The sequence below is a fragment of the Vanessa cardui genome, chromosome 25, assembly GCF_905220365.1.
Source record: "Vanessa cardui chromosome 25, ilVanCard2.1, whole genome shotgun sequence".
In the NCBI taxonomy this organism is placed as follows: domain Eukaryota; kingdom Metazoa; phylum Arthropoda; class Insecta; order Lepidoptera; family Nymphalidae; genus Vanessa; species Vanessa cardui.
Window position 1 is genome coordinate 815,691 of NC_061147.1, and position 20,224 is coordinate 835,914.

At 35.7% G+C, this 20,224-nt stretch overlaps 1 protein-coding gene and 4 non-coding genes across 10 annotated transcripts in view; 1 reads left to right on the top strand and 4 right to left on the bottom strand.

Annotated features, from left to right (window-relative positions):
* The window catches only part of LOC124540446 (chloride channel protein 2), an 80,508-nt gene that overhangs the window by 47,455 nt on the left and 12,829 nt on the right, over window positions 1-20,224 (top strand). For 5 of the 6 annotated variants that reach the window (XM_047118023.1, XM_047118020.1, XM_047118019.1 and 2 more), the window contains 13 exons: window positions 1,385-1,547; window positions 2,484-2,606; window positions 2,897-3,025; window positions 3,339-3,472; window positions 4,316-4,472; window positions 6,187-6,275; window positions 7,393-7,514; window positions 7,630-7,731; window positions 8,392-8,494; window positions 9,070-9,198; window positions 13,614-13,776; window positions 15,208-15,299; window positions 16,591-16,729. In XM_047118023.1, the coding sequence (XP_046973979.1) occupies window positions 1,385-1,547; window positions 2,484-2,606; window positions 2,897-3,025; window positions 3,339-3,472; window positions 4,316-4,472; window positions 6,187-6,275; window positions 7,393-7,514; window positions 7,630-7,731; window positions 8,392-8,494; window positions 9,070-9,198; window positions 13,614-13,776; window positions 15,208-15,299; window positions 16,591-16,729 (1,645 nt within the window). Of the gene's footprint in view, window positions 1-1,384; window positions 1,548-2,475; window positions 2,607-2,896; window positions 3,026-3,338; window positions 3,473-4,315; window positions 4,473-6,186; window positions 6,276-7,392; window positions 7,515-7,629; window positions 7,732-8,391; window positions 8,495-9,069; window positions 9,199-13,613; window positions 13,777-15,207; window positions 15,300-16,590; window positions 16,730-20,224 lie in introns of those variants that run through there. The other variant, XM_047118024.1, reaches the window with a different exon arrangement.
* Trnas-gcu lies at window positions 11,303-11,384 on the bottom strand. The gene has a single exon. It is a non-coding gene; the product is annotated as a tRNA-Ser (tRNA).
* On the bottom strand, window positions 12,653-12,734 carry Trnas-gcu. The gene has a single exon. It is a non-coding gene; the product is annotated as a tRNA-Ser (tRNA).
* On the bottom strand, window positions 17,434-17,515 carry Trnas-gcu. The gene has a single exon. It is a non-coding gene; the product is annotated as a tRNA-Ser (tRNA).
* Trnas-gcu lies at window positions 19,501-19,582 on the bottom strand. The gene has a single exon. It is a non-coding gene; the product is annotated as a tRNA-Ser (tRNA).

Below are 20,224 nucleotides of genomic sequence, written 5' to 3' on the forward strand. Positions count from 1 at the left end.
TGCAGATAGTAAATTTGGTACAAATCTTTGTTACGCAGCGCTACAACGTAGCAAAGATTTGTACCAAATTTGCATTAGAGTATCTACAAAAAGAAAATAAAAGAGAAGAATGTTATATTTGTTTAGAAAAATTTACATTTCTTATGTTACAAATATGGTAATCAATGTTTATTTAGGCTTCTGTTTATGAGTAAAATTCTGAGGGAAATATTTAACATAAGTTCATTGGAGTTTTAAAATACGCCTTGTAAACTATTTCATAATATTGTAACTATAATAAAAACAGACCTACTTTTAAAATCTTCCATATCTACTTAAAAAAATAGAATATAATCAATCACAAAGTATCCTTCATTATTAATAAACAATGCATATCCTAATATTGGTATATTTCAATACAAGAACTAAAAAGCGTGAAATTCGTATTTGTTATTAATCTAAAGGAAATTCAAAAATGTATGCAATTATTGGGAACTAGTTGTCGCCCACAGCTTTGGCCGTGTCAGATCAACAGACGTATGCTGCCGCATTTATAATATTGGTGTAGAGAAGTTTGTCCACTTGACTTGCCCTGCTAAGTAATCCAAGTCATAGTCGAATCATTGCAGTACATACTGATATTAGTGATAACCATTAAATCGTATTTGTGAATGAAACCCTTTTCCAGAAATGCATGTACTTAAGTTCTTGTACATAATTGCCATAACGGTAATTTTAATTATCGCTCATGGTCTTAGAACTACTTGCATAAGTAGCAATCATTTATCTTTCGTAAACACACTTGCGATTATCTGTTTCATATCTATAACAAACAGAGCCTGGATACAAGGTTAGCTTAAATTACAGCCTCAGTTTCGAAATAATCTTCAGTTAGGGAGAGGAAATCGATACTGACCCTAGTTGCTTATTTGCAAGTTCTATTTGAAACATCATTAAATGAAATCTTTATTTAATTAAAAACCATGAAGTAAATAATTAATGATAATATGGATTATGAAGAGATAGTAGAAAGAGGGAGGCGTGTTGTGGTATTATATCCCATTTCTTATAATAGCATAATTCATAATTAAAATTTAATTTCTTATTTAATAAGAGAAATTATGTTTGGTTCAGTTTGGGCTCGTGAATATTGGCGGAATTGTGGGTTCGAACCCGAATTTTCTAGTGCCTTATTTGTGTTGATAAATTAATTCAGTGACAAAAAACATAGCACGAGATCTTTATAAATCGAATGAAAACTACCAGAAGTGTGTTAATTAGCTTTAAACAGCATTATCTCAAAGCTCCAGACTTACTTCTCAAAAGAAACTACTAAGCCCAGCAGTGGCATAATGACTTATAAATAAGTAAGTGTGAAAATTAATTTATCTCACTTTTGTTTTAGATGTATGGTCGCTACCAACGCGACCTAAGTGAAGCGGCCAGAGAAGAAGCGAGAAGACTCAGAAGGCTTCGGAAAAGAAGACGGAAAGATGACAAACTTCGGCAGAAGGAACTCGAGGCGACGGGCAAACATCGACCTAGGGGGAAATTCTTCAAAGTAATAGGTGAGGCGTGAATCAGTGATCACTTGATAATGTCAAAACGAATACACGTATTAATGATGATGTCCTACCTGATCGTTTTTCGGTAACGATGGCCGTTCAAGAGGATGACCTATGTATGTATGGCATATTATATAACAAAAGTTCTTGGTGGTAGGGCTTTGTGCAAGCCCGTCTGGGTGGTTACTACCCACTCATCAGATATTCTACCGCTAAACAACAGTACGCTGTATTGATGTGTTCCGGTTTGAAGGGTGAGTGAGCCAGTGTAACTACAGGCACAAGGGACATAGCATCTTAGTTCCCAAGGTTGGTGGCGCATTAACGATATAAGGAATAGTTAATATTTCTTACAGCGTCATTGTCCTTGAGTGATGGTGACCACTTACCATTAGGTGGCCCATATGCTCGTCCGCCAACCTATTCCATAAAAAAGGTGTATGTGCAAACAAAAGTACACTGTGTAGTCCCTCATGCTCTCAATCTGAAAGCCCGATACGACTGGAAAGTGTTCAAGTGCAGGACCAACTGCTGTTCATGAGTGACCAGTTACGGTTATGTAAATTATGAGAACTTACATTCATCTCCACTTTTCCAGGGGACTCTTTTACTGACCCGCTCGAATGCTAATTTCTACAATTATTGGAACTTAAAGGCAGTTAAACCTCTTGTTTTCATTATTTATCTGCCCCCTCTTTCACTTTTTCTTCTTCTCTCGATTTAAACTTAAAAAGTAACAAGACCCATTGGAATATACCCAATAAGTAACATTTCAAAATTAGCTTGCACTATATTTTGAACAAATCGACATTCAATAATTATATCAATGTTTTATGTCAACTATTCATACTTCTCTTCTTGCATTAATTAATCGACATATGTAAATGTCTTCTTATTAAAATCCTAATGGTAAATGATCAATGATATGAAGTTTGTTAGGGTACGTTTGGAGGCACACGTTCGCGAGGCTCGGCGAAGATTGGGTGTTCCTGGCATTGCTGGGCATCATCATGGCAGTTCTCAATTTCGCCATGGACAAGGGCATTGCAGTTTGTAATAATGGTAAGGTTCTAACTCATCAACTTAAATTACTATAATACTCAAGCTATTATAACCACATATTTTTTTAACTTTAATTACAATGTAGATTATATCAATTGATGGCATGTTGCAAAGAAATCTCTTTTCTATTAAATGTTATAGTTAAAAAAACTATTATTTTGCTTTCACGCTATCTCCAGGATAAACAGGTAAAATAACACTCATTCAAAGACTTATAGAATATTATTTTTATATGTTTTGGATAATAAACAATTTCAGCTGCAATTTCAAAGCATTGTTTATAATTTCAGCTCGCATGTGGATGTACAAAGATTTAGCGACGTCAACCTTTAGTCAATACATAGCGTGGGTTTCGTTACCCGTGTGCCTCATCCTATTCGCAGCTGGATTTGTGCACATTGTTGCCGCACAGAGTATCGGTATGTTGTCCTTATTTGATAGTTTTTATGCAGCACTACTTGAATACCGCACTACATGATTACAAGCAAAAATACGTAACAGACAATACCTAACGTAAACTTTTACGTTAAACTTATTTTTCGCATCGATGAAAAGATTATAAATTATGGGTCTAATAATAAGTCCTGGTGGAACCCCTTTTTACGTTATTTGAAAAATGCGACGATACGATATTAATTAGACGAAATGTTTTATTGAGCAAAATAAATAAAAACGTTAAATTACATGAAAAATGTAATAATCCTATATATACGTATTGTAATATGTTCACAGGTTCTGGTATACCAGAGATGAAGACTATATTAAGGGGGGTCCACCTCAAGGAGTACCTCACATTCAGGGCAATGATCTCAAAAGTTATTGGACTCACCGCTACCCTCGGATCTGGTCTACCACTTGGTAAAGAGGTAATCAGTGTTTCAACTAATTTTCTTTGCTATGGAATGATAATAAGAGATGTCGATGATGCATTATATTGCTGTATGTAAACTTTATGCATTATATTGCTTAATATCCAAAATGTTATGAATACCTTGGGAATGAAACGATCGCCTTCTGGCTATTTCTTTTAATATCGGATATATGTAAATAATAAAATTGACAAAAAATACCTGATGGGTTTCTTTCGCCGGTTCTTCTTAGGTCAGAGTATTTTCTTTTTCGAACCTGTGGTAGCGTTTAATTTGAAATACATAAGTGTAATGCTTCTGTAATTTATAGTTTTACCGGCTTCAGATACGATAACAGATATGAAAATATTTTAGATTATTATGTCGGGTTGCTTCGGTTACGAATGTTTGGCAAATAGTTTCATTTCATTTGTAGACTAATACCATAATATTACGTATAATAACAGATAAATAAAAAAAATTAGCGCCGGTTTTTAAGTATAAATAACAATGAAAAACTAAATTATTTTAAAAGTTTTTTTCAGATAATGTTGTCTTAAATTTTCGCGATTATTACACATTGAAATAAAACTAGTTTTAACGGATTTGAATCGCGTATATTAATTATTTTTAACATCCCAGACTTTAACAGACTCAAAACCATTTGAAAAAACCAAACATTTTTGTCCTATCCGTGACCACGAACACTGTAAAGTGCTCGAAACGTCGGGATGTTAAAAATAATTAATATATACGATTCAAATCCGTTAAAACTAGTTTTATGTCAAGATTGTTTCAGATTCGATTACGATTTCGAATTTCAATAAAATCCCAGCTGAATGTATCTTCTTACTTTTCCAGGGGCCATCAGTTCACATAGCATCGATGGTGGCTACGCTATTGTCAAAACTGGTGACCACCTTCCAAGGTATCTACAGCAACGAATCCCGCACCACCGAAATGCTGGCGGCCGCCTGCGCTGTCGGAGTGGCTTCTTGTTTCGCTGCGCCTGTTGGGGGTAAGCCAGTTGACCAAGTTTTATTTAAATATTTCAATAACAACAAAAACAACAATAACAAGAACAGCCTGTACATTCCCACTGCTGGGCTAAAGGCCTCCTTTCCCTTTTAGGAGAAGGTTTGGAACATATTCACATATCACATATTACATATTCACCACACTGTTACAATGTGGGTTGGTGGAATACACATGTGGCAGAATTTCTATGTAATTTGTCACATGCAGGTTTCCCCACGATTTTTTTCTTCACTGCTGAGCACGAGATGAATTATATAGACAAATTAAGCACGTGAATCAGCGATGCTTTTGAACCCGCAATCATCGGTTAAGATGCACGCGTTCTAACCACTGGGCCATCTCGACTCTTAATATTTTTATATTTCAATAAATCAATATATATCTTAATCTTACGTATACTTTTCTAATTGTCATTATATAAGTTACTTGGTGGTAGGGATTTGTCCCAGCTCGTCTAGGGTATCACGCACTACCTCCATACAGCAATATTTAGAATTACTGTGTTCGGTTTGAAGGAGCACGTTGTAATTATAAGCACATAGTACGCGTAATAATAAGTCGCGTTGGTCCCTTCTTACTCTCAGGCATATTTACCGATACCTAAAATTATTGTCATATTTTTTTTATTCAAATCTTATATTCTGCCACGGAGAAAATCAGTAAATTTAACCTAAACTTTTTATCATTTACCACCAATTAAATTAATAATAAACAAGATCAATTTTTAAATATATTCTTATATTTGTCAATATTATGTTTCATTTAATAACAAACCTCGTTTTTTTTTAAAAGTAGCTCTTTTATTATAGAAGCGAATACTTTGTCCACGGTGACATTTTAAATTTTGATGATCTCCAACACTCATTGGAGAAACCACATACATACATAATATATAACATATTATATAAGGCAATTGAATGTTAATTGATCTGAAATATTTACCAGCTGTAAATAGCAACAACGTAGTTGCAATTAACCGCCAGTGTCGTCTAAAACGCTTCAGAAAAATCTAGAATATTCTGGATTTATTTTAAATTATAGATCTAGTCATTAGCTCTTGATTGAGCTATTTATGTTGTGTGATGGATCTTAACGATGAATGCGATTGAAACATGTCAATTTTATTTAATTTTTTTGCGCTTTATTATACTTAATAGAATAATAAAAGTAAGAAATACCAAAGAGTATTTACCTATAAAAGTTATGTTTATTCCTTAAAGATATTATCATCCAGAATGAAAATATAATGATAAAGACGAATCGTATTAATAAGTTACACACGTACAATCTTCGAAAATAATAATGTATATTTAATGATATACATAAATATATAGCGTATGTACGCTATGTATTCTATGTAGAAACATATATTAACTTATAAAGTAAGATTAAAAATAAATAATGTTTATGGTTACCGTCCTGCTCTTCAACGGGTAGCGTCAGAAGAACATTAAATATAATTGTTATTTCCTAATTTGCATTTAGCACTTGCGGCCTTGAATACTATGCTTTATGTTTTTTGTCGGTACTGTCGATTGAATGGGTTGATTGTTAAAAAAAAATCTATTTTTTTAAGACATTTTACTTTACGCAACTGTTGTTAACTTCACTTGAATGTGTTATAACTTCAGAGTCCACTACACTTACATATTTATACATGAAGTGATACTAACATATTGTATTGTATATTCCAGGAGTTCTATTCTCGATCGAGGTAACGACGACATACTTCGCCGTCAGAAATTACTGGCGCGGTTTCTTCGCGGCGTGTTGCAGTGCTATCGTAAGTAACGCTTAGAAGACTTAACTAACACTTTAGAATTAATAAATCATAATAAAGCAATATTGTAGAAAAGCTCCAAAACCAACGCCAGAGCAAAGAAGCACATTTGCGGTAAGCATGAAGAAGTTGACCATAGTAGGGAACTATAAGTTTTTATTTAAAAATGTAGTGCAATAGAGATTTACTCGTTTTCATATTATTATTAATACTCTGCTATTTACTTTTGTTAGGGGTGGCAGTAATGTCTCTAAAATCCACAAACTAATCTGTATCACTCACATTGCTAGCTAGTGTACAACGCTGCACTACTGTGATTTAAATATTATGTTACCATAAATCAAATTTTGTCCGCATCGGACACTGAATAAGGGAATGGAGTGTTTTCCTGTCCTGTTAGATAAAATACTGCCCCATAACAGTCACAGACTGGTTAGTCTTTGGTATGTTAGAGGAGTTAAAGCTAATTTATACATATCATTACAGAATTGTGCCCCAATTCGATATTACAGCACTTTAAAAAAACAAATTTAATTCCTCTATCCATGTTATAATAATATATATAATACTAAATTGTATATGATATATTCCTAGCAGCAATTACTGTGAGTTCAGTCATACTGCAACAAAACAAATCAACTCTGTCTGCTATCGCATTGAGAGTATGTAGCGTGCGCGTCAGTGGTGCTTCCTTAAACAACTTGGTTCGCCCGGTGGGCACCGCTAGCAACGGTGTCGATGTCTCCGCCACACATATCTATATGAATATACCTTATGAATATATAATAATATACATTATGCTGTCGAAACGCTTGGCCCTTGGAGTAGTGGTGCAAAAAGCTTCATCAAAAGTATAACACCTCGCCTCATTGCCTCCACTGGTGACAGGAGGGCTGGTTCGTTTTTTGCCCAGAGGATCGGAATTGCGATTCAACGGGGAAATGCTGCTAGCATTCTTGCCACCATTCCACGCGGTCAAGATTTATACAGTAACTAGTTTTAGTTCATATTTGTATATATATATTTAAGCATTTAATGTTGTTAATTCTTATGTTAATAAAGATTACAAAAAAATATATACCTTGTATATTCTAATGGTGTAACTGGTGTCCCGTTCCAGATGTTCCGGCTGCTGTCGGTGTGGTCGGGCGCGCTGCCCACCGTGAAGCCGCTGTTCCCCACCAACCTGCCGCAGGACTTCCCCTTCGACCCGCAGGAGTTCGCCGTCTTCGTGCTGCTCGGGTACGCACGCACACACGCACACGCACACACGCACACGCGAACATACGCACACGCGCATACACGCACGCACGCGCACACACGCACGCAGACGTGACTCATGCCCGATCTTTTCCAGTATCGTGTGCGGGCTGATGGCCGCGCTGTGGGTGTTCCTGCATCGCCAGTACGTTCTCTTCATGAGGAATACCAAGGTCCTCAGCAGCTTCCTGCAGAAGAAGTTTGTAAAGATCATATAATTAGAAGTTTAAAAATAAAATTGCTTGTGACCGATCATTTTGTTTAAGAAACCATTCGTTTTGCCTCATGAGAGCCTTATTCGAGTAAATAAGTTTTCATGTGATGTAGTCAATACTATAAACGATTAATTTCTTGAAGAAACTTACTGATATAAAATAATGATTCGTTTATTATGAGAATGGAGTTTAAATAATTTTTAACCTCCGATGGCTTTTATACAATTGTCAAACTAAACTACTTATTTGGTGGTAGGGCTTTGTGCAAGCCCGTTTGGGTAGGTACCACCCACTCATCAGTTATTCTACCGCCAAATAACAGTACTCAATATTGTTGTGTTCCGGTTTGAAGGGTGAGTGAGCCAGTATAACTACAGGCACAAGGGACATAGCATTTTAGTTCCCAAGGTTGGTGGCGTATTGACGATGTAAGGAATAGTTAATATTTCTTACAGCGTCATTGTCTATGCGTGATGGTGACCACTTACCATCAGGTGGCCCATGTGCTCGTCCGCCAATCTATACCATAAAAAAAACTACCATCACAGAATAAAAAGACATGCTATTCCTTTTTACCTCACATATTAGAAAAAGATAGATACTTATTTAATAGTGTTATAATGTTTGTGCTAATTTTTTCACAGCCGTTTCATCTACCCCGGCTTCATGACACTGGCTGTGATGTCCATCCTCTTCCCGCCTGGTATTGGCAAGTACATGGCAGCTGATCTTGGCAATCAGGAACAGGTATGTTTTAACTTTTAGTTTTTTGATTTTTTTTCACTTTGTAAAACAAGAATCTGAAATTATTTTATTATATTATAATGCTCATAACATTAAAAGTCAGAATAAAATTTTATTTCAAACAAGGACTGAAGGAATTTATTTGTAGGACATTAAAACTACCACCGTTTTATAATTTCGATTCTACCGCGAATAATACAAGATTTTTTTCCATTGACTTATAGTCTTTTTGTGGTATTAAGATCGGAGAGCGTTATAAAAGCGATCAGACTAGCCGTGTAGACTTGCGACGCAAGTGCGTCCCGTGAGCTAACATTATCACAGATACACGATTGGTTTAAAGTAAATAATTTGGTTTTGAATGCTCAAAAAACAAAATGCGATATTACGGATACGCTAGCTGAATCGGTTACTTCGGAATAGTGCATTGGACAGTGTAGACGTGTCTTTGTTGCCTTAGTTATTACAAATTATATTAAGTTATAAGTGTGTATAGTGTTGTATTGTGTTGATTAATAAAGTAGTTAATACCCACTTGAATAAAGTTGATTTTGTTTTTTTGTTTTGTATGTGTGTAGGTGCTGTCGCTTTTCGCCAACTTCACGTGGTCGGACGAGCTGTCGGCAGAGCAAGCGGCCGTGGTGGCGCACTGGCAGACGCCCGACGTCGACCACTTCGGCTGCCTCGTCATATACTTCTGGTCCATCGTGAGTCGCACCACACCTATGCATTCAGGCTTTCACTTGGTGGTAGGGCCTTGTGCTAGCCCATCTGGGTAGGCACCACCCACTCATCAGTTATTCTACCGCCAAACAACAGTACTCAGTATTGTTGTGTTCCGGTTTGAAGGCTGAGTCAGTGTAACTACAGGCACAAGGGACATAGCATCTTAGTTCCCAAGGTTGGTGGCGCATTGACGATGTAAGGAATAGTTAATAATTCTTACAGCGTTAATGTCTATTGGCGATGGTGACCACTTACCATCAGGTGGCCCATATGCTCGTCCGCCAACCTATACCATAAAAAAAAAACGTCCTAGGTATTAGGGAGTGGTACCCAAGAATTGTCCCGTACCGTTTATGCTTGAGCAATGAGATGGGATGCCGTGGCAAACGAGATGGTACATGGAGGGATAACTGGCTCAGCAATTCGGTGTTATCAATGGTTCGATTTAACAGCTTATATATATAAGTCATTTCAACAGATATCTGACAGTGTACGTTTATGAGATAATGAGCTAATATACAATCTATTCAACGTCTCATTGTAGGGTAGTTTTTTGTTTGATCCTACTGGGCTTTTGCCCGCGACTTCGTTCGCGTGGACTTCAGGTTCGTCCCGTCTAGTCTAGTAATCGCTTAAAATCGCTTCGTAAATAAGCCATTATTTCTCGTACAAAGTAAAGGATAAAAAATAGTTATTGTGTGTTATTCCTAAGAGATAAACATATACCATCACGGACTTTTTTGTAGACCTTTTTAAGTTGTACAATACTGTAGTACATTGTTTTGATCTATCTTGTAGGATTCAGTCAGCGTTTGCAATGTAAGCGCAAAAAATGTGTTTTTTTACGACCTCACATTAGAAACCTCAAAAATTGTAGCCTATGTGTTATTCTGATGTATAAGCTATATTGTGGTAAAGTTTCATTCAAATCCATTCAGTAGTTTTTACGTGAAAGAGTAACAAACATCCATACATCCATACATACAAACTTTCGCCTTTATAATAGTAGTAGGATATTATAATGCTCATAACATTAAAAGTCAGAATAAAATTTTATTTCAAAAAGGAATTTATTTCTAGGACATTATAACTACCTCCGTTTTATAATTTAGATTCTACCGCGAATAATACAAGACTTTTTCCATTGACTTAATAGTTCTTTTATGGTATTAAGATCGGATAGCGTTATAAAAGCGATCAGACTAGCTGTGACTTGCTACTATACTACTATACTATACTATAAATTCATAGGGTTTCACTTGGTGGTAGGGCTTTGTGCTAGCCCGTCTGGGTAGGTACCATCCACTCTTCAGTTATTCTGCCGCCAAATAACAGTACTCAGTATTGTTGTGTTCCGGTTTGAAGGGTGAGTGAGCCAGTGTAACTACAGGCATAAGGGACATACCATCTTAGTTTCCAAGGTCGGTGCATTGACGATGTAAGAAATAGTCAATATTTCTTGCAGCGTCATTGTCTATGGGTAATGGTGACCACTTACCATCAGGTGGCCTATATGCTCGTCCGCCAACCTATAACATAAAAAGGCTCCCATTGACACGTTTCATAAGTAGATAAGTAGAATCAATTTAATTCAGCATTTAGCACAGTGAGCCAGTGTCATTACATAAGTAAGTTATAATATATTAGAGAAGTTATAATATATTTTTGGCACGTTGGTAAGTCCTAAACATACTGATTATAATTTAATTTATCACATAACTGTTGATGGGATATAATCTGTCGAAGCGAATTTGATTTAAATCATCAATATTATTAACTTACCGTAAGACAGACAAGTATTACAAATTTTATAGTAAATTGAATCTCTAGTATAGGTTATAACCTAACAAATTTTATGCAATTACTGATATTCCCATTTACCCTTCAATTAATCTTAAAACTTGTGTTATGAGTGGAAACGATAAGAGCTTAAAGGATCATGACTTGATTTACTATTTTATGGTGATATATACAACATTTCTAAATCAAATTCAACATTATATTTTTATATCCTTTATGACATACGCGTCAAATATATTCGAAGAATTCGTATTAAATTAGAGCCCAAAGCTGGGCAAAATATCCCGACGAGGATGGGATTCGAACCCACGCGTGCAGAGCACATTGGATTAGCAGTCCAACGCCTTAACCACTCGGCCACCTCGTCTTGATTCCATGTCACAAATACTGTAATTTCATAACGAATTTTACTACAAACACATAACTTATTTGTTCAATTGTTATGGTTGAAATTTTTATTGGTAATAATTATTCAGTAATTACTTTTACGTAATACTCATTTACATATTATTTATGGGTAGTAAAATTTACTGAACTCACGATTTACATATATATGTATGGATGAATTGTTTATCTTTAAATAGTTCTTTTTAAGAATAATTATTAAATTGTTCATTATTTCTCACGACTAAAGACGTTTTAACCATTTATTTTTTATTTTTTATGGTATAGGTTGGCTGACGAGCATATGGGCCACCTAATGGTAAGTGGTCACCATCACCCATAGACAATGACGCTGTTAGAAATATTAACTGTTCCTAACATCGTCAATGCGCTACCATCCTTGGGAACAAAGATGTTATGTCCCTAATGCCTGTAGTTACCAGCATTTCCTATTGACTGGTATAGAATGTTATAAGTATTAAGTCCAACTTTTTTGGCGAAACTACTTATGTTACGTGTCCTGTTTAAACCGCTGAACCGTATTAGATGAATTTATTATGAAAATAGCTTGAGTCCTGGAAAAGGGTACGTAAGTTTTTCTTAAATCATACATTGATGGGTTGACCCTTACGGTTTCTGTGCTACAGGTAAAGTTTTATATTGCGTGAAAGAAAAACTAATTAAGCTTGTGCTTTTAATTAAGTAGTGTTAAATTGGTTGATTAATTAAATAATATATTAAATTAATACATATTCAATCTCCTGACCATTAGGTCTTATCAAAAACAAATAATTTTTAACTTATTTACAAAATAAATGGATATTAGCTATTATTATATAACTTTTTTTTTAATTTTATTCATACTTGAAAATATAAAATTTAGAGGTAGCACCGTTTTACTTATACCTGATTATGTTTCTTTTTTAAATAATGTGTTCCTAAGTCTTATAGTTTGTTCCGAAAACTTGACTAACTTTCTTCTGAATTTGTCAAACTTAAAAAAACATAAATAATAATTAATACATATTCATATAAATAGTTGATATTCAAATAAAATGACGCTTGGCTTCAATTTATTGAGTTAATAAAAATAATAGTTCATTTGAAATTAAGAAAAATATTACTAGAAGTTTAAAAGGCTAATCTTTTATTAATAATTATATGTGGTTATCACATATACATATTACGGGTATATAGTTTATTAACCTATCGCGTCAAATCTAAATATCAATTAGGGTATTAAAAATATTCCGACGAGGATGGGATTCGAACCCACGCGTGCAGAGCACATTGGATTAGCAGTCCAACGCCTTAACCACTCGGCCACCTCGTCTTATACTTGGTCATTCAAATTACAGTTGACAATGAGTGTCATGAATGTTTTTTAATCGCATACATTTTGCAAAGGTTGACAAATAAAATACCAAAAATCTATTATTATTTATTACCTATACGACCTATTTCAATATCACCTTAAATATTTCAATACAAATCAATAAGATTCTTATGAAACCTTACAAAGCGTAATTCATGATTTAACTTTACTTTTTTATACTATTAACTATATAAACCTCTATATAATGACAATGTTTTGACTTCACAATATAATGAAGAATAAACAGCATTAATCGAATATTTAAAGGCAAATAATAAAATTTTAATTTATTAATTAAAGCGGTACCGTCGTTACTTCTGATTTTCCATTACACAAATGCTTTAGCTACCATTGGGATCAAAGTAATATATGTGATGTTTTTCAATGTCCAATAATTAAAGCAAATTTTAAAAATAATTAATATTGTAAATGTATCATAAAAGAAAAAATAGTCTGGTAACACTTGACTGTTGGCACTGTTGATTCTACCCAGAATATCTGACAAGAAATTAATACCTAAAAATACGTGGAGTTAATACCTGTTGACTTCCAAGCAGGATACATTAATTGAAATAATTGTATTTAATTAACATGACGTTGTATTTTTTAAATGTTAAAAAAGAGTAACTACTGAGTTACTTGCCGGTTCTTCTCGGTAGAATCTACTTTCCGAACCGGTGGTAGCTTCACTTGATTGTAAAATGACGATTCAAAAGTGCTTATAAAAGCCTACTTGAATAAAGTTTATTTTGATTTTAATTTTTGAATAGTAACTTTGTCCTATAACATTATGTCTGCTGGCATAGTGGAATAAGTAAACCGTTGTCGGTATGGCAGTTCTTCCTGAGCCTGGTGTCGTGCACGCTGCCGGTGCCGGCGGGCATCTTCGTGCCGGCCTTCAAGATGGGCGCGTCGCTAGGCCGCTTCACGGGCGAGGTCATGCACTACTTCTGCCCGCTCGGCGTCGCCTACGGCGGGCACATACAGAAGATCTTGCCAGGTCCGTACACAAACATGCAGACACCCCTCTTTGCGAGTTAGGGCTTGTCCATTAATCACGTGAGGCTTGAAAGGGGGGGAGGGGTTTGATAATACATATACATAATATAAATCACGAACATAATATAAATCACGAAAATAACACAAGATTATAGTAAGATATCTCGTGTATTTATTTTTTCGTCTAATGCGCGATTTTTAAACAAATATGGTCCTTAATTTCAGAATAAAATAAGATTATAGTTTATACCTGTATTTAAATTAAGATAATATTCAGAAAATTTTAAGATTCGTTGTAGGTACTAAAAATACACGTGATGTTGAGAAGGGGGAGGGCGGGTGGTCTTAAACCTCACTACGTATCACCAATGGGGGAGGGGGTTAAAAAATGCTAAAAAAAGATCACGTAATTAATCGACAACCCCTTATGAGATGTATGCGCATGCGCAGCTTTGACTGTATGTTGTATAAATGAAATAATAATATTATGCTGCGATGTTATTATTATGCATCATTACAAGATACCTGTCTGCATCGGATTTTAAATTAGTTATTTAGAAAACTATACAGTAGTACATAAAACACTAATGGTTTACATTACTTGTGTTGTTTGTGAGCTCGGCATTATTTTTCCGATATCTATAATCAACATTATATTTTAGCTAATTTACTCAAAACTCTAACTCACTCTATAGTTGAAACCATTCAATGAAATCCCTTCAGTAGTTTTCACTTTATCGCACTGATATAGACGGACGTGGCACTTTATTATATAATATGTAATAATAACTACCTTTAAATGACTCTCTACTGGGTTTCACGATGCTAAAAAAGTGGCAGAATAGGCTATTTGACAATGCGAAAATTAAATTGTGAATTATTGTAATCACTGTATATTATAAGTTTAAAAATGGTTATTTACTAACGAAACTTGAAAATAATACTTAATTTATTCAAAAATCAATAAAAAAAGTGCATTTTTTAAACTTGTCATGTGACAAAAAACGCTCCTGATTGGCCGGGCTTATTATGAAGTCACTTTCTTGTAAACCTTGCTTTTCTACTATATGTACCACAGATTAAAATACAGCAAAGTGACGTCACCGACCCCTTTGCAGCGCCATATTGTCCAAGTAGCAAGTAGTAATGATATTTTTCGGGAAATACGTACTAGAAATAAAAAAAAACAACTTTTACTGGGTTCCTTAACCTCTACTTAATAATATAAAATGGATTTTAAAAACCAGTCAAATAGCCTATTGCAACAAAAAAACAAGCACGTTTCCACAAGATGTTTTCCTTCACAATATTTAGTGGTACTGGCTGGAATCCACAGTCATCAGTTAAAGTGCGATGTTTCTAACTAAACCATCTCGGCTCTTGTATGTGTGCCATAGTGATTATATGGAATTCAAGTTGTGTGTGTGTGCAGGCGGGTACGCCACGGTTGGCGCGGCCGCCTTCACGGGCGCCGTCACGCACACCGTGTCCACCATCGTCATCTGCATCGAGATGACGGGACAGGTAACATTTCCATCCTATTATATATATAAGTGGCGCAAAGGCCTCATCCCATGTCTCATGCTCACCTACTACCCCTACACCTACACCAAATGTCCACGGGCGGTGGTAATTACTTTCCATCAGGTGAGCTTCCTGTGTTCATCACTGCCTATAGACATTATCGCTATAAGTGATATGAACCCTTCCTGATATCGCCCATTCACAAACCACCATGTTTCACCTTTCAACAATACTAATTCCCGTTGCTATTGGGTAGTCAATCAAACTGAATACCTGATGAGGTACCCAGACGGGCTTATTCCATTGACTTCACCACCAAGTACAACATGAAGTCGGATCTACTAAAGGCTCGCGCAAACTATAGCCGCGGCGAGCCTCAACGTATCGCATAACAAAATTGCGCCAAAGCATATAGCAGGCGCATCGGGCCGCAGCGACCCAATATCTTATAATCAGTCGGGTTTTGGCAATCTAAGAAGCAGTGGCGTAGCTAGGTGAGGAAGGGCCCTGGTGCAAAAAAAAAACGGGCCCTCATCTCCTTTATCCCTCTTTAACTAATAATTACCCTTTAAAATTATAGATACTAAATAAGAAACCTTGTGCACAGGGTCGTGATTTTCTAGCTTCAGAAGCTTAAGGTTTAGTTTAGAGGGCCCCCTGAACTCCGGGGCCCTGGTGCACTGCACCTCCTGGCCCTACGATAGCTACGCCACTGCTAAGAAGATGGATAGTTCTGACGAACAGCACTAAATCAGCCGTCTACTTGTTGCGTCTGCTAACGCACACTGAGACGGGCCGCATTGCAACGCATAACGTCGCTTCAAAATTACGCCTGGCTAGTTATGCGCCAATGCGTTGCGATGCGGCCCGTTGCGGCCTGAGGTGTGCGATAGCTCATACAAAATGTATGAAACTGATTCAGGAGAATTTTTGTTATGCGTTGCGGCCCGCTTCGGTGTGCGCCTATCGTAATGAGAATATCTTCGCAAGATAAATTTATTTTCGTTCGAATTTCAAACCCCTTACGTCACTTTATAAATTGGCAACTAGACCATCAAAAGAAAGTAGTGAAATAACCTGCACGAGTCGTGAGTATCGATAAGCAATAGTAGGGGCAAGTTCTTGCAAATACAATTTCGTCCAATAGACGACAAGCATCTGCTAATGGACCAATCGCGTGCAGCCTTGACCCCACGACATCTTCATTCCTCCAATGAGACCTAAAAATGTTTAACTGCAGAAATCTCCAGGTTGTGCCCACGTTGCTTACTTTATCTTTATATAAACACAGGTAACTCACCTGTTGCCCATAATGGCGGCGGTTCTGGCGGCCAATGCGACCGCTGCGCTGCTGCAACCCTCATGCTTCGACAGCATCATCCTCATCAAGAAGCTGCCCTACTTACCAGACCTCTTATCATCCGCCAGCCGTAAGTACTCGCTTCATATTTCCACCTGTGCCTATATTATCTTTTATTAATGTAAGCAAAAATCACTGCCCTAGAAACAAGTCGATATTCGATTTGCTACATTGTCAATTAATATTACTATATGTTCACGGATTCGTCATTCTAACATCGCACTGTAATATCGTCGTAACAATTAAATATTGTAAATTATATTACAATACATATCTATACTCAATTGCCTTTCATTACATCATTCATAAGACATTTAAGGCAAATTGGTGACCCCGACGTGATATACATCTTACGTGACGTGATAATACGCAGGCACACACCCATGTATAAAAAATATTACGTATCCTTCATCGTAAATATCAATACTAATATTATAAATGCGAAAGTAACTGTGCCTCACGGCCAAACCCCTGAACCGATTTTGATTGAATTTGGTATGAAGCAAACTTGATCTCCAAGGAAGGACGTTAGCTTTTTTCATTCCATTTTATTACAATTAAAATTTTTGGATTACAATTTTGACAAATTTTGAAAAAAATATAAAAAACGTGATAACTCAAAAATGGTTCACTTTTGCACTTTGCATATGGGGGTTAAAATTATCGCAAATAGTGACCCCTATCGTCTCCCAACGGATATACGTCGAATTACCAATAACCCTGTATATTATAGTAATCTCAATATATATTCAAATGGTAAGTAAAATAGAAAATCGACGAGGATGGGATTCGAACCCACGCGTGCAGAGCACATTGGATTAGCAGTCCAACGCCTTAACCACTCGGCCACCTCGTCTTGTTATTACTTCACCAATAAAAAAACCTTCAGCTTACTGGCAAATGCAATTAAATTTTATGAACTAGCATTTTAACTTTTTAAATTCAATCTTATGTTTTAATTTTTATTTGTATGATACAAATACTGAAAGTTAATTATAAATCAATCTCATTCAGCTGTTATATTTTTTTACTAGCACCACAAACCCTTTTCGGTTCAGTCAAAGTTTAATCAAAATAAAATCGTATTAACTAGTCAAAGTCAAAGTCAAAGTCAAAAACCTTTATTCAAAATAGAAGTGTTTACACTTTCTTATTGATTTACGAAAATCTACATTTCGGAATATAATACCTCAGACCTGAGAAGAACCGGCGAAAGAAACTCAGCGGGATTTTTTTTTTTTTATAATGTCTATTTACAATTTACAGTAATAAACATATTCTTGTTATTTGAAACAGCCTGGAGGCGATCATCTCATTCCCATAGTCAACTAGAAAGTCATTACTCATTAGTGCTGTAATATCCTTTAGCACACAAACGCTCTTTAACGATTCTTTTGAATTTTATAATTGAATATTGTTGAACGTTTTCTGGGATCCTGTTGTAAAAACGTATACATTCCCCAAAAAAGAGTTACTAACCCTGTGTAATCGTGTGTAACTAGGCGTAACAAGTTTATTCTTGTTCCCAGTATTAATGAAATGTACGTCACAATTTTTGGGAAAATTATTTATGTTTTTGCGTACATACATAACATTATCAAAAACGAATATTATTGTATTAAATTATTGAAATATTTTTCATAAATTCAAGGTTTGTTTGTCTTTATAGTAAAGTAAAATAAGCCCCTTAGGCCCTAATCCAAACGCTCAACAACAACAGCCTGTAAATTTCCAATTGCTGGGCTAAGGCCTGCTCTCCCTTCGAGTAGAAGGTTCGCAACATATTCCACCACGCTGTTTTAATGCGGGTTGGTGGAATGCACAGGTGGCAAAATTTCTATGAAATTAGACACATGCAGATTTCCTCACGATGTTTTCCTTCACCGCCGAGCACGAGATGAATTTTAAACACAAATTAAGCACATAAATATTCAGTGGTGTTTGCCTGGGTTTGACCCCGCAATCATCGGTTAAGATGCACGCGTTCTAACCACTGGGCCATCTCAGCTCACTTGTAAACGCTCTTTTATCGTATATTCCGACGTAGACTTTTACCGACTAAAGACAGATTCCGACCAACCATGGTTGAAACTGGGATATAAAACAATTTGTTTAATCTTAAAATTCTTATTATATGAACTTTTATCCTTTGCTCACAGCAATAGCCAGAAAATATTTCATTCGTGTTTACACAATGTAGTAGTGCGCGTGAAACGATACAAAAAGTAAACGCAAAGACACTAAAAATATATAAATATTAAATTGTCATTTTTCATTTTACTTTTAATTTGACGTAATAAAAATCGTGAGAGTGAGATCGATACCGTTAATGGATTTTTGCCACGGTAGCCGTATTAATTACTTTTGTTCATAACTAAGAAGTTAATAAAGTTGCTTTGAAAAAATGACGAATAATGAATATGGGTCTAATTTTGAACAAATCATGATATACGTACTCGGTGGTAGGGTAGTGTGCAAGTCTGTTTGGCTAAGAACCAACCACACTTAATTTATTCTATCGTTAAATAGCTCTACTTAGTATGAATGTTTTCCGTTTGAAGGGAAATGAGCGAGTGTAACTACAGTCGCAATGGACATATCACCGTAGTTCCCACGGTTGATATATTTATTACCGGGATAATCTGTGGCCTGTGGTGACCTTTTGCCAGGCCGCCTACCTTATCAATAAAAAATGTTGTATTATGATTAACATTGAAAGGATGTAGGTAACAAATCGAAGTAGTATACAGTCTTAATTATATCGGAAATCACTTATTTTTATTGTTTGTTTTAATGAACATATTGCAACATAGCATAGCAACATATACAAAAATAGTATTCCGACGAGGATGGGATTCGAACCCACGCGTGCAGAGCACATTGGATTAGCAGTCCAACGCCTTAACCACTCGGCCACCTCGTCTTGATATTACTTCACTAATAAAAAAACCTATAGGGAGGTCCCGTGTTTACTCCTTTGTAATGTTACAATCTAAGATTCAAAATCAAGATCAAAAATCTGAATACACTTTATTAAGGTAGGCTTTTACAACCACTTTTGCATCGTCATTTAACAAAGTATATTAAGTGAAGCTACCGCCGATTCCAAATTTATTATTTTTGGACTCAAGCAAGTTTATTCCTCTATATATACATATATTCATATTAAGACGACCTCCATGGTCGAGTTGTGTACACCGGTTTTCATGGGTACGCCACTCCGAGGTCTCGGGTTCGATTCCCGGCCAAGTTGATGTAGAATATTCATTAGTTTTCTATGTGTCTTGGGTCTGGGTGTTTGTGGTACCGACCGTCGTTACTTCTGATTTTCCATAACACAAGTGCTTTAGCTACTTACATTGGGATCAGAGTAATGTATGTGATTTTGTCCCATATATAAAAAAGAAATATAATAGCATATATTCGTATTTGTAATTAAGATTAGCAGCCCTACATTCTATTCTGTAAGATCGCATTTCCTATTTCACTCGTAAAATATTGAAAACCGACTTCCTACGATTGTCGCATCTATCATTCTGACATTCAAACCTGTATGCGATGTAAT